Source organism: Mya arenaria, chromosome 2 (genome assembly GCF_026914265.1).
Source record: "Mya arenaria isolate MELC-2E11 chromosome 2, ASM2691426v1".
In the NCBI taxonomy this organism is placed as follows: Eukaryota; Metazoa; Mollusca; class Bivalvia; order Myida; family Myidae; genus Mya; species Mya arenaria.
The window spans coordinates 70,250,135-70,263,362 of NC_069123.1; the positions used below are offsets into that span (position 1 = coordinate 70,250,135).

The 13,228-nt window shown below is 36.3% G+C and overlaps 1 protein-coding gene across 1 annotated transcript; it reads right to left on the reverse strand.

The window, feature by feature from the left end:
• On the reverse strand, positions 1–13,098 carry LOC128219623 (uncharacterized). Its single transcript, XM_052927510.1, has 8 exons — positions 12,990–13,098; positions 7,667–7,781; positions 6,705–6,872; positions 6,343–6,417; positions 4,885–5,107; positions 4,287–4,492; positions 3,631–3,791; positions 1–2,529 (listed from the first exon to the last, which is right to left on the reverse strand). Exons 1-8 carry the CDS (start codon positions 13,014–13,016, stop codon positions 2,272–2,274), a joined length of 1,233 nt encoding a protein of 410 aa, XP_052783470.1. The 5' UTR covers positions 13,017–13,098; the 3' UTR covers positions 1–2,271.
• Positions 13,099–13,228: the final 130 nt, after the last annotated feature.

The window sequence follows — 13,228 nt, forward strand, 5'->3', positions numbered from 1 at the left end:
TGTAACTTCCACCTATTTATTAGACATATCATACAAACTGGCTCTGTATATACATATCACCATAGCTAGCATACCATTATAATAATACCTTTATTATTCTTAACTTTAATATCTATTATAAATAAATTAGTAATTTAGAATAAACAATATTTATAACGAATTGTTTTGAGGAACCCTAAACTAGCTAGTCTTGTTTATAACAGACTGTACTTATAAGGGATTTAAACCGGAATTATCAATACAATGGGATCCCATGGGTTGTCCATGCTCAGGAGGTTTGGGGAGAGGAGGTTTGCAGTTTTCTTATATTATCAATTCAATGCAAGTTTGGTTTATACTAATTTATTTTAGCTCGATTGAGACGAAAGCTGATAGCTTATAAGATCACTCCCGAGTCCGTTTCCTGGGCAGAAACCAGTACTGTGTCCTTTTTGAGAGGCCATGAGAAAGTACCCCTAGTGGGGATCGAACCCACAACCTCTTGGATGAGAGGCGGACACCTGTACCACTAGACCACTCTCACCCCTAGACCACTCTCACCCCTCAATGCAATAAACAATGGAAGTTTAACACAAAATCTTTTTTGATTTTACTCCATGAATTGTTCAAATTCAGCATGATTACATTCCAAACTTTTGAACAGATGTTTTTTATTTTCTCCATGAACAGTAGAGCATAGTTTTGTTCGTTCCCCTCACGCTTGTGGGAATCCTGGAAAAACCCATACAGTAAAGATTGAATTCCGGATTAAAGCCATTCCCTCCAAACAATTACATTTATACTCCTATTTAATTGATTTGGCACATAGTTGACATAAAAAGCTACATACAAATTAATACATTTAAAAAAAAAAAAAATTTTTTTTCATTGCATTAAAAAGTAATGTCACAGAAAGCCTATTAATAAATATTTGATAATAGAAAATGACACTGGTTTGACGTAAAAAGTGCTTACATAAATAAAATTATACATGCACACAAATTTAACAGTTATAAAATCAATTTGAAACATTCATTACACTCCTAAGCTAAGTGGAGATCAGTGGAATGAGCCACACCAATTTCATTTTTTGAACATTGGAAGCACTGATTAAAATAAAGATGAAAACAGTGCCAGTAAGTGAAAAAAGGAGTTATATAATATATTCAAGCTTTATTCTCCTTTTCACATATAGTTCTAAGCAAATATAAAGAATATTGGCAGGCAATTTATAGTTTTTAGTGTCTTCCCAAAATCAACAAATGTCATTTGAATCAACATTGCATTACAAAAAAGCATTTTTGAGCATTAATATGTGTCAAAACATGATGATCATTTTGATTGACAGTTTTTACTTGAGAATTATGGTGAAAAATATGTCCATGATAAACAAATGTTACCCCCATTTGTTATGGCCTTATTAACATTTGATAGCACACATGTTTATTTACATCACGCCTCCAACCTAAATGATGCATTGCCATTGGTCTAGAACTGGTCCCGTGGTGACCCCATATTTTTTTATATTGGGTCACCAAATCTATATCGTACCAAAATGGCGTCTATATATTCCGATTCTGAAGAATATTCCGATGAATAAATGAAACATTTAAACATGTCAATACCTTGTTGATGTGATACGTTACGGGGTTAGTAGGTGACCCGATATGGGATATACGAGGTGCTGGAAACCATATTCTGATTCAGGCTTCGCTCTTACCCGATATTGTTTCCTTTGCCCAATATATCCCATATCATGTAACCTACAAACCATGTGTCTTATAACATTCATCTTGTAAAAAGGACATAAAATAACTCACAAATGGCAACTATCAAAGTGGATAATACTTGAATATAAAAATGTGCTTTATTTCCTATGTTGTAAAACACTCAAATATATCATAAAAAAAGTATCACTGATTTTCTTTCTCTATTTTTTCTTCTGTAAACAATCAGCATCATAATAAAAAATAAAGGATTGATGGCTGTTTTCATTATTTCATTAATAGTCACTCAAACATTAATTCAAAGACCATTCAATGACTAGTTTAAATACACAATAAAAATACAAATAAATGAGTACAAAAAAAAGGTAGGAAAACTCTTTGAGCACATTATTGTTTACTTCAAGTATTAATCCTAACACACTATCACTCACACTGTTATACTAGGGCAACCGCCATTCAATCTTCCTAGCACACATTACATAGAAATCGTTCCATTTTAACAAAGCACTGCAATGCTGTTAACATGACATAATGGGAACTATTGCATATAGAGCCATCTCCTTCCTCAGTCATGTTTGATGTGAGGTCCCCTGTGGTGTTTGTGCCCTGGGAGCCCCGTGGAACGCAGGTTGGTCAGGCACCACACGAGGCCGAGGAGACACACTGCACACACGACCACGATATACTCCATGTGGTTTTGATATGGGGTGCCGCAGATTGTGTACCAGTGGGAGCCTGGGGCTGGTTTCTCATCCACACAATGGAAGTCAAACACGGCCTCATCATAGTTCTCCAAACACAGGTACTTCTTCTTGGATAGAATCTGCAGATGGACTAAATCTTGTAGGTTCATATCTAACACATTTAAAAGAAGAGGGGGTGAAGAAATTTGATAAAAAGGTCACCCTAGGAACATTTCTGCTAAATTATTTTAAAATCAGGATTCTGAGGAGAAGGTTTTCAAAGTTTTACATAGACTAGAACATGTAGACATATGGTGAGAAGTAGCCCGCACCTTGGCGGCCAAGTTTTTTTAAGAATCAATATGGTTTGAAGGAATTTGATACAGAGCCACTTTTGGGCATTTTTGAGAAATTACTTTGAAATCGGTTCAGAGGTTTCTGAGAAGATGATTTTCCTTTCGGTTGCCATGGATTCAAATTTCATTTAATTGTTTACAACAAAATGTTATTCTATTTCGCTAAAATGAGCTGTCTCTATCATTTTCACGAAAAATCCAAGTAAGCATCAGCTTAATAGTATATTTGATATTGAATTCAATGTGGTTACATGCAAAACCTTAACTAGAATTTCAAAGTCCAATAATAAAGGGCCATAATTTGCATTATATGCAAGAAAGAGTTATCTTACTTGGCTTATTAAGTAGGTTTGATAGTTGGAAACACATGTCTAAAGTTTCAATGCAATACACAATGTTTTTGCTGAGATATTGACTTAAATTTGGTAAAATGCAAAACCTTAACCTGAAATTTTAAGTCAAATAATATAGGGCCATTATTTGCATCATATGCAAATATAATAGAGTTAACTAATTTGTTGATTCAAGTAAATTGGATTGTTAAATACTGTTGTATAAAGTCTAAATGCAATACATCAAGTAGTTGCTGAGATATTAATCTATGTGTGCTCAAAAAACCTTAATATTAGAATTTCTAAGCCAAATAATAAAGGCCCATAATTTACATTATATTCAAAATCTTGTTATCTAACTTCATTGATGTAAATGTAGGAAACAAACATCTTAAGTTTCAATGCAATACATGAGGTATTTGCTGAGATAAAGACTTCAAGATGATTACATCCAAAACATCAAAAAAGGTGTGAGGCAGTCGCTAGGGCATGTAGTATAGCTCTCTTTATCCTTTGAATAGTTAGGCTAAAAACCAAGAATTGAAATCCCTACCGCTCCAAATGGAGTCTGCACAGCATTCGTCTCATTACATGGCCCCACAGGTTCATGTAGGCCGGTAACCACATTGTTTTCCGGCTTTGATGTGAACACCAGGTAGAGGAAGAAGGTGTAATGTAGAATCACCTCAGTCATTATCTCATCCAAGAACCATCCTGAAATAAAGATTATAAAGTGTAGATACATTTCAATTGTTCTAGCTAGTTTTTAAAAATGACAGGGTGCTTACCAAATAAGTGCACATTGTATAGGGTCCAATAGAACAAACAAAACTATTTAATTATCTTAAGTTTTTATTTTATTTTATGAAGGCAGAAGGGTGCACATGCTTGTCTTCATGCTTGTTATGTAAATCATAACTGACTGACTGACAGTAAATACCTAGATATCAATCTAGAGAGGGATTTGGAAAGAAATATCCACAAATAACAAACTGTTTTATTATAAGCTTAAGGGATGTATTTAGATTATAGATTAAACTAATTTTGAAAGCCTCATTATCACGAAAATACTGGAGACAAATCTCCATCTCAACCCATTTTACCACATGAAAGCATAGTATGATTTAAAATCTTGCATGGGAGAAGTTCTGTACTGTAGAAAACCTCTCCTATAATTCTTAATGAAATGTCCCATTGTTTTCCACCTACTTCTCTTGAATGTCTCTGCCCTGTGACCATTCCTGTCTCCCATCCACACAATCAGGCCGAACACAACGACGAGCAGCATGACGCACACCTCCGTGTGTATACCGTACGTGTCATGCAGGGGATGGTAGATAAACACAAACTGTATAACACCCAGAGGGAACCCAAACATGGCTGCCAACAACATGCAAAGTGTCTCCCGACATACACTGGAAATACAAAGGAAATAAACTAACATTTATGATAAAAATATCAACAATTCTCAACCAAATGTTTAAACATCAAAATGATATTGAAAAAATAATCTGTAATGACATGAACATTTGAACAGTTTCAACTTTCAAGAGTAAGAAAAATTTCTTTTCTTGAAACTTTTAAAAGAAAATTTATTTTTAAATTCACAGTTCAACTGAATAAAAATGCTTTCATTTTCACAATTCAAATATCAAAATGAATGTTTTTATGAATGAAATTAAGAAGTTTATTAAGTACTTAATCATCAGTGCGGTTTTCTCATTGCACGAAGAGTCAAACTAAAAACAAATATCTTTTAATAATATTTTCAAACAATAGAACCTACAGCACTCCACAAATGCCTTACCCAGCATACTGATAGGTCTCCTTGTCCGGGGCAAAGATTTTGTGACTGAGATGGAACACAGCAGTGAAGCCACAAGCGAAGGTAGCATGGAAGTAGTAGCTGGTCCACGGCACCCAGTAGTGACGATCATAGATGTTAGGGTCAGTGTCATGCCAAGTCCAGAACAGGTTTTTGATGCCGAGGATGTCATACGGCAAGTCCAGCATCACCACGGTCAAGCCAACTGTGTTATATAAAATAATTAATTGTTATGTACTTCAAACTAACAAGTATTTCAATATTTATATGGATTATCCATGTTCGTTTCATCTATTCAAAAATGCTTTAATAACCAATTTAATATACAAGTACATAAAACAAGAGGGCCAGGACGGCCTTAAATTGCTCACCTGAAAGAAAGTTTTAAACATTTAATTTTTATAAGAATGACTGAATTTATTGGTTAATGGCAATACAATAAGAAGTTTAACATAATCAAGTAATTTCAAAAGTTGAGGTGTTTAAGGACATCCAAGCACAACTTTGATATTTGTTTTCAAAACTGAACACATGATCTAAATTTCACTGCTGTAGTTTCAAAAATACGAAAGTAGGCTTAAAGTTCACAGTATAGCTCATCTGAGGACTACATTGACATTTATTTGCAAATTGTGCAAATGGTCCAAATTTTAGTGTTGAAGCTACAAAAAAGAGTAAGTCAAAAGGTCACAATGAAGGTAATCAAAGGACAACACTGATATTTGTTTTAAAAATCTATAGGAAACTTGTGTACGGTACTCCAGGTCATTGCCAGTTTTGAACCCAGGGGCAATATTCAATCAAACTTCAGGATCAGGTTCAGGATCACCCTATCATGCTACATACAAAATATCAAAGGTCTTGGCCTAGCAATCTCAGAAAAGAATTTTTTCCAACATTTTCCTATTTAAGTGTGTAAGAAACTGAGGTGGGGCCAGTTTTTACCCTAGAGGCATCATTTGAACAAACTTGAAGAGAACATAACATTCTGCATGAATTTCATTTCTTTGAACAATTTTGAAAGGGCAGCATCCAAGGAACATCCCAGTGAAGTTTCATCTAAATTGGTTATCTGGTTTAGGACGAGATATCATTAGAAGCAATTGTTGCCTGACGCCTGACAGTGGGCAATGCGAAAAACCACACTAAGTCACTTTGTTTCTAAATACACATTTTACTTAACAATCAATTCCATTAGATTGAACTCGCAATAGTTAATAGTTATTAGTTAATGCGGCAAAACACTAATTTAACAAGTTAAAATCTCAATGAAACTAACTGTTACCTCTTGAAATTCCTACAATAGCATGTTTTCCCTACACAACAGACAAGGGGAATGCTAATATTCTACACAATATAAACAATAACAGTCGGAAAAAAGAATTGGATGACCCAATATAATTATTATGGGTTTATTTAAAACATTTGAAAGATAGTCACCTGCTGGTGGCAGGGCCCACCACTTCATGCCTGAATGGGCAACTACCACACTAGCTGTGTAAATGAATACTGCATCTGAAAGACAAAATATCATAATCAAGTTCCAAGAGTGTTATAAGTAACGAGCCTCTGAAAACTTTGAATTAATTTGTTTTAAACCTGTCAGCAGAAGAATATACATTTATATTGTATAGGTCTTTATGTAAAAGCAAATTGTACATGAGGTTCATTCTTTTGACTCAACAATAAATTAATCTGATTCATTTTGTTACTGGGAAAATATATTAACACATTAAAGCATACGCATGTACATGAAGAAAATACCTTTCACTTCGGTACTAGATTTTGTTGTAAATACTTACAAATGCAGACAATGTAGAGAGGTAGGCGCTTTCCGAGGAAAGTGAAGATTCCCTGAGCGTGCCAGAAGCTGTCAATGTCCGGCATCCAGTAACTTACCATCTCAACAAACAGGCCATGCAGTATCACCCCGACCCAAAGATACTTGAACCTACCACCCACACGCTGGGCTGCCAAAAATATAATACAAACATATGTAAATAGTTAGAAAATGAGTTTTCAAGGCTTTGCCACAGGTGAAATGTTTACTTTTGGTGTTCACAAGGTAATATACATGTATATTTTCAGTCTTACACTGAAACAAACATTTTTTTCTTTCATGCTTATAATTTTACAAAAACATAATTTCATTGCTTTTTAATACGAAAACCACGCAAAACTTCAACCCAATGATGTCATACCAGAAACAAAATTAAATTATGTCATTGCATTTTCTTTTGGCATTGTGTTTATGTTGTGCACCAGCCAATTGTAACCACGCCCCCACCCCACCCACCCCCTCGGTCTGGGGATATGCAGGGACTTTGACTTGCGGTCCAGCCAATCCCATATTAAATGGACAAACTGCTGGTAAAATACCCCCCAAATGCCCCCGTGGACATCCTCATTCCCTGCTCCCCACCCCTATCCTGGGGGGCCGTGGTTACAAATGATTGGTGCATTACCATTTTTACAATGAAATGGTTCAAGTCTGAGGACAAAGTGAAATTATATTTAGATTGACTTGCTGTTCCAAATGGCAATTTAATCCAAATATAATCCAATGTTACATTTCAATAAAGCACCAGAAGCAAAATGTAGGTCATATGGTGAAAATTACATGGGAAATAAAACACAACAGTCAACATATTCTCATCGCATTTTTATATTGCACTTAACCTTGAGCAATAATAATGGTACCATTCATTGTACTGTATTTTACAAGAAAATATGCTAAAAATATCTCCACATTTTTGTAGCATACCATGTAGGAATGTCAGAAATGTGCAAGCAAAGCAGCAAAGCTCCATTGTCAAGAAATCGGGGTGATGTTTCTTAATGTCAGATGGACTCCTGTATGCCACAAACCACTCCCAAAACTGAAAAAAAAAACACAAAGTATAAACACAATTCTATACTTTTTTAAATTTATCATGACAATTCTTTATTTGAAATCATACAAGTGTATCCCCACATAAATATAATCTGTCTGAATGTACATTTAGGTTTAAAAGCTGGTAGTAAATATCAGACAAAATCAGATCAATTTCTGGTGTCATAGTTTTATTACACCCTCATAATCATAGAATTAACTTTAAACTTTTATACTCATACTTATATTTGTACAAAATATACTGAATTTTTCTCCTCATTTAAGCCCCTGTCACACTCCCTATCGCGCTTATGGGACGCATCTAAAGGCGCTTACAATGAGTTTTATTTTTTTACTGCGCTCTTGCAACAATTTTATGGAGCAGCCTTGGCGATTATTGTGCTCCTTATGCTCTTCTACTGGGTCAATCGGCATTCGCATGGCGACGAACCAACCAAATAGTGAATAACCAAATAGTGAATAGAGTATATGGCAACAAACCAACCAAATAGTGAATAAAGTATATAAATACAAATAAGCATTCATTTCACCATTACTGATGTGCAACAGCAAGTTAGGCTACTGCTTGCCTACATGTAGGTCCAGCATATCCCGGATGATGCAGACGCTTTGGATCTCAATCAGAGATGACGACAGAGGTGGGTTCAAAGGCATAGAATTCTTGGGTTTGACCATGGCTAGACAAAGGCAGATGGTTGCAGCATGGTCTCAAATTGTTCAAGAACAAATGGAAGAATCAAGAACTGATGGAATTCAGTAGAAACGCCAAGGTCGCCGAGAACGCCAAGACATTGCTATATTTATGAAAAATATCATTTTTTCCAGCTACCTCACGGCGCTCTAGGAAATTTAACGCTGTGCAATCGAGTGACAATGCAGCTAGGTGTGACAGGGGCTTTATATGCTATCTTTGAATACTGCCGAACCCCTCTTTCGAGTATTACTGGCAGGTGCGCGTCGGACTGTTAGTAAAGTGAAAGAAAGAAATAAAAGATAACATTGTGAGACATGGAATAGAAAAACAAAATCCAGTCATGGTTAAAACATGTTAGTCGTGAGAACATTTTTAAAAAGTAAAATATGATAGTACGTAAAACTAATATTGTAAGCTTGACACTGCCTGTTTGAACCTATCAAGTTCTGTTGCTGGCAGAGTTGCTACATTGACGGGCAGGCTATTCCAAAGAACTATGCTATGGGGGTAAAAGGACCACTTGTGATAATCGGATTGGACTTGGATTTGCTGAAAGCTATGGGGATGAACGTGCCGGCTAAGTCTGACAGGCTTCTGGATATAGGGTGGAAGGTTAATGGCCACGATGTTGTGTAAGATTTTGAAGAACATGATGAGCCGCATGTCATTTCTGCGATATTCGAGTGACCGCCAGCCAAGGCTGTTTTGCATCTCAGTAACACTTGCAAGAGGGGAATAGTTGTATTTAACCCAGCGGATGGCTCTTCGCTGGACCATTTCGATTTTATTTTTATTTGACTGTGTGTAGGGGCTCCAGACTGTTGATGCATATTCAACTTGCGGGCGAACTAGGGTTTTGTAAGCCATAGCTTTCACAGATTCATTTCTTGTGGTAATGTTACGCTTAAGAAAGCCCAAGGTCTTATTGGCTGTTGCTGTTATTCTTGTAATGTGGGAGTTGTATGAAATATCTGATGAAAGGTCTAAGCCGAGATATTTTGCACAGGGGACAGATTGGAGTGTTTGACCATGGAGTATGTAATTGTGCTTAATGACTTTTTTGTTTTTGGTGATGTGGAGTACTTGACATTTAGAGGGGTTGAACTCCATGTCCCAATCTCTCTCCCATTGTTCCATACATGCCAGATCTTCCTGAAGCATTTGAGAGTCAGACAGTGAATTTATTGTAAGATAAACTGCCGTATCATCGGCAAAAAGTCGTATTTGGGATTGTACTGTAAGGGGAAGTGTATTTATATAGATCAGGAAGCAGAGGGGCCCAAGGACAGAGCCTTGGGGCACACCTGAAGTGACTGGTACTGCTCTAGATTGATCGCCCTCTAGGACAACTGTTTGGTTTCTACCAATAAGAAAAGATCTAGTCCAATTAAGAATCTGGGATGAAACACCATGTTCCTGAAGTGTATATAGAAGTTTAAGATGGTTAACTTTATCGAAAGCTTTCGAAAAGTCTAGCAATATCAGATCTGTCTGTTTCCCTTTTGCCAGATTATTAACAAGAAAGTCTGTCAATTGAAGAAGCTGCGTTTCACAAGAACGCCGTTCTCGGAACCCATGCTGGAGGTCGTAAAGAATTTTGTTTTCTGTAAAGTGAGAAGATAGGGCAGACGCAACTATATGTTCGAGAGTTTTGCATAAGATACAGGTCAAAGAAATTGGGCGGTAATTTGCTGGGTCAGTGATGTCTCCTTTCTTAAAAAGAGGGCAAACAAATGCAGAAGTCCAATCAGATGGGATTTTTCCAGAAGACAAGGACTTTTGGAATAAGACTGACACAACATCAGCAATTTCATGGCTTAGTTCTTTTAAGACAACAGGTTTAAGGAGGTCAGGGCCAGAGGCCTTCCCAGTGTTAAGGTTTTTGAGAAGTTTTAGAACCCCATTTTTGTCAACAACTATGTCCTTCATGGGGGTGTACTTACAAAACTGCAGGGGGTTTAGGCGACGGAGGTTTTGAAGACATAACTGTTTTAGAGACAATGGGGAAGCTGGAGAGAAAACAGATTGGAACTGTTTGTTGAGGATGTTAGCCTTGTCAGTGTTGTCTGTTTTCAAAGTGCGAGTTGTACTATCCATAAGTGGGGAAGATACTTGTGAGTCTTGCTTGGAGTTCTTTATTAGATTGTACAGCTTTTTAGTAGAGAATTTGCTCTGAACTCCAGGTTCCAATTTTTCACAGTTTGAGATATCCAATATATTTTCAAGGTATCGGTCATATGACTGCTTAATTTGAATCTTTATAGTACATTTCAATTTCTTAAACTGTTTCCATATTTGGTGGTTTGTTTTATTTTGTTTGACTTTTTGATATAGTTTGTCCCGTTTACGCAATAGCTTTCTAATGGATTTATTAATCCAGGGAAGTGATCTTTTAGGTCGTATATGCTTGATAGGGATATAGGTTGCTATCCCTGTAGATATTGCACTTTTGAACCTCTGCCAAAGCTCCTCAACAGATATTTGTTCATGATTATGAAGGATGTCAACTTTAACTGTAGAGAAATATTTCCTGAATTCAGGCCAGTTAGCTTTGCTGTAAACGCTACATACTCTAGGTTTTTGTTTAAGAGAAGTCGGACGTGCACTAATGCTAGCAGAAACAATATCATGATCTGAGATTCCAGATATAATGTTTACTGATTGTACTAAGGTCGGATTGGAGAGTAGTAAGAGATCTAGGATATTTCCTTCTCGTGTGTACTCATTAACCATTTGTGTTAGATTAAAGTCACTTAAAATGTCAAGGAACTTGTCATATACAGCATGGTTGTAACCTGCTTGTAAAATTGGGTTATTTTCTGTGTCCCAAGATAGTTTTGGCAAGTTGAAGTCTCCAAGTATGATCTTCTGACCTTTAAGTTTTTGAGCAAGCAATAAGGATTTTTCCAATTCATAAATACTATCAATATCAAGTTCATGTGGCTTGTAGAAGCTAGATATATAAATTGGTTTGCTACCTGTGATTTCAAGTTTGATCCAGAGGATTTCACAGTTTGTATTCAGATTTGGTTGAACTGATGGGATTAAGTTGTTTTTTACAAGGATAAAGACCCCACCTCCCTTGCCTGATTTTCTATCCCGTCTGAATACTGTATACCCAAGACTTTCAGGAAAAATTTCAGAGGAATAATGGTCAGCAGTAAGCCATGACTCAGTACCGGCCACAATATCTGGGTTTTGGTCTGAAAGAAGGTTATGGAATTCATGTTTCTTCTTAACAATTGACTGGCAATTTACCAATAGAAATTTTAGTTTAGAAGCAAATCTTTTGATGTGTGGGTTTTGAGTTTCTGATTTTTGATTTAGAGGCGTATTTTCATGAGACAGGGCTGAAAAGCTGTTTGTCGAAGAGATTGATAAGATACTGGATGTGATAGAGTGGTTTGAATTATCGCACACTGTGCATGTCCAAGCAAAAGAAGCATCAGTGTGGATTAAGTCCTGGTACCATGAGTGTTCTAGGTTTTGGCACTGGATGTGAAACCATAGTCCACACTTGTCACATTCTACAGCTGGGTCAGAGTCCAGAACCTCTGCACCACAGGTACCACAGGGGAAATCAGGGCCAGGGTTCGATTCAATATCGCTGGCAAGAGAAAGGAGCAGAATTGTGAGGTATAGCAAAGATTTGTCCTTATGTGGTTTAATAGGTTGCATGTAGAATTTAAATCTAGTTTTTAGGCCAACAACTACCATGCCACTTGCAAATGAATTATCTGGGTTATAGCGGTCTTTGACTGAATATATTCTCGGAAGCAATTTGACAGCAGATACATCTTTTACTTGTGAGAACTGCGACAACTGCAAAGAGTAAACAACTCACCAGAATGCCGGTTTTCATCTTTGTTTACGTTTTGATTTTACACACCGGAAGCTGTCAGAGGTCAAGGCCGTTTCGAGGGGGATAATGACAACTATGTAAAATACCTGAAAACTGCAGGAAACTGCACAGCAAGCAAAACTATGAGTGAAACTAGAAATAATATTTATATATAAACTCAAATCCACTGAAAATCCGCTATAGATATAGCCAAAAATAATGTTTTAACACGATTTGCAGAGAGAGGTAGAAGAAAGGTGTTAGTAGTCTGACGCATGCGCACACACCTTCCTGTAAACAAATTTACATGCAACACAGCATACATTGAATGATAGACACATGTACCACATATGTATATAGTATACATGTAGCAAAAGAATGTCAACAGTCAGTCCACTGTTGCAATCAATGGCAACTTTAAATAATGGTCTTAATTTATTTTATCTTTATTTTTAATGTTAAGAAGGATGAATTATTCCAACATCATTTTCAAAGCATTTCTAAGTGAATTTAAACGACAATACTGTTGTCCGAAAAGGGATTCATCCGAAAATCGTCAAATTTTATAAACATTGATTTTAGCATACATCCCTCCGAACATCAAATTGACAATGATAAAACCTGACAGATTAGAGTATACACTAACGCAATAAACTCACAGTTTGCTCGACATCGCCTTCTGCCATGGTTAATTACAGAGAATCGTTGGTGAAGTAATCTTTGTCCACACGACAGGGTCACAGCCTTGACCCTTACCCTTTAACCTCCAGGCCGCACGTACGAATTTAAAACCAAAGTAATTTAGTATTAAACAACCAAAGATATTTTATATCAATCATGAAAATATACAATATCAGTTAAATACTGATAGAAAAAATGTATATTCAGAAGAATACAT

Coding starts and splice junctions, on each gene's coding strand:
- LOC128219623 (XM_052927510.1), bottom strand. CDS start 13,016: ATGGCAGAAGGCGATGTCGAGCAAACT. Junction 4,493..4,884: donor GAGACCTATCAGTATGCTGG/GTAAGGCATTTG, acceptor TTGTATTTCCAG/TGTATGTCGGGAGACACTTT. Junction 2,530..3,630: donor TGCAGACTCCATTTGGAGCG/GTAGGGATTTCA, acceptor GTCCATCTGCAG/ATTCTATCCAAGAAGAAGTA.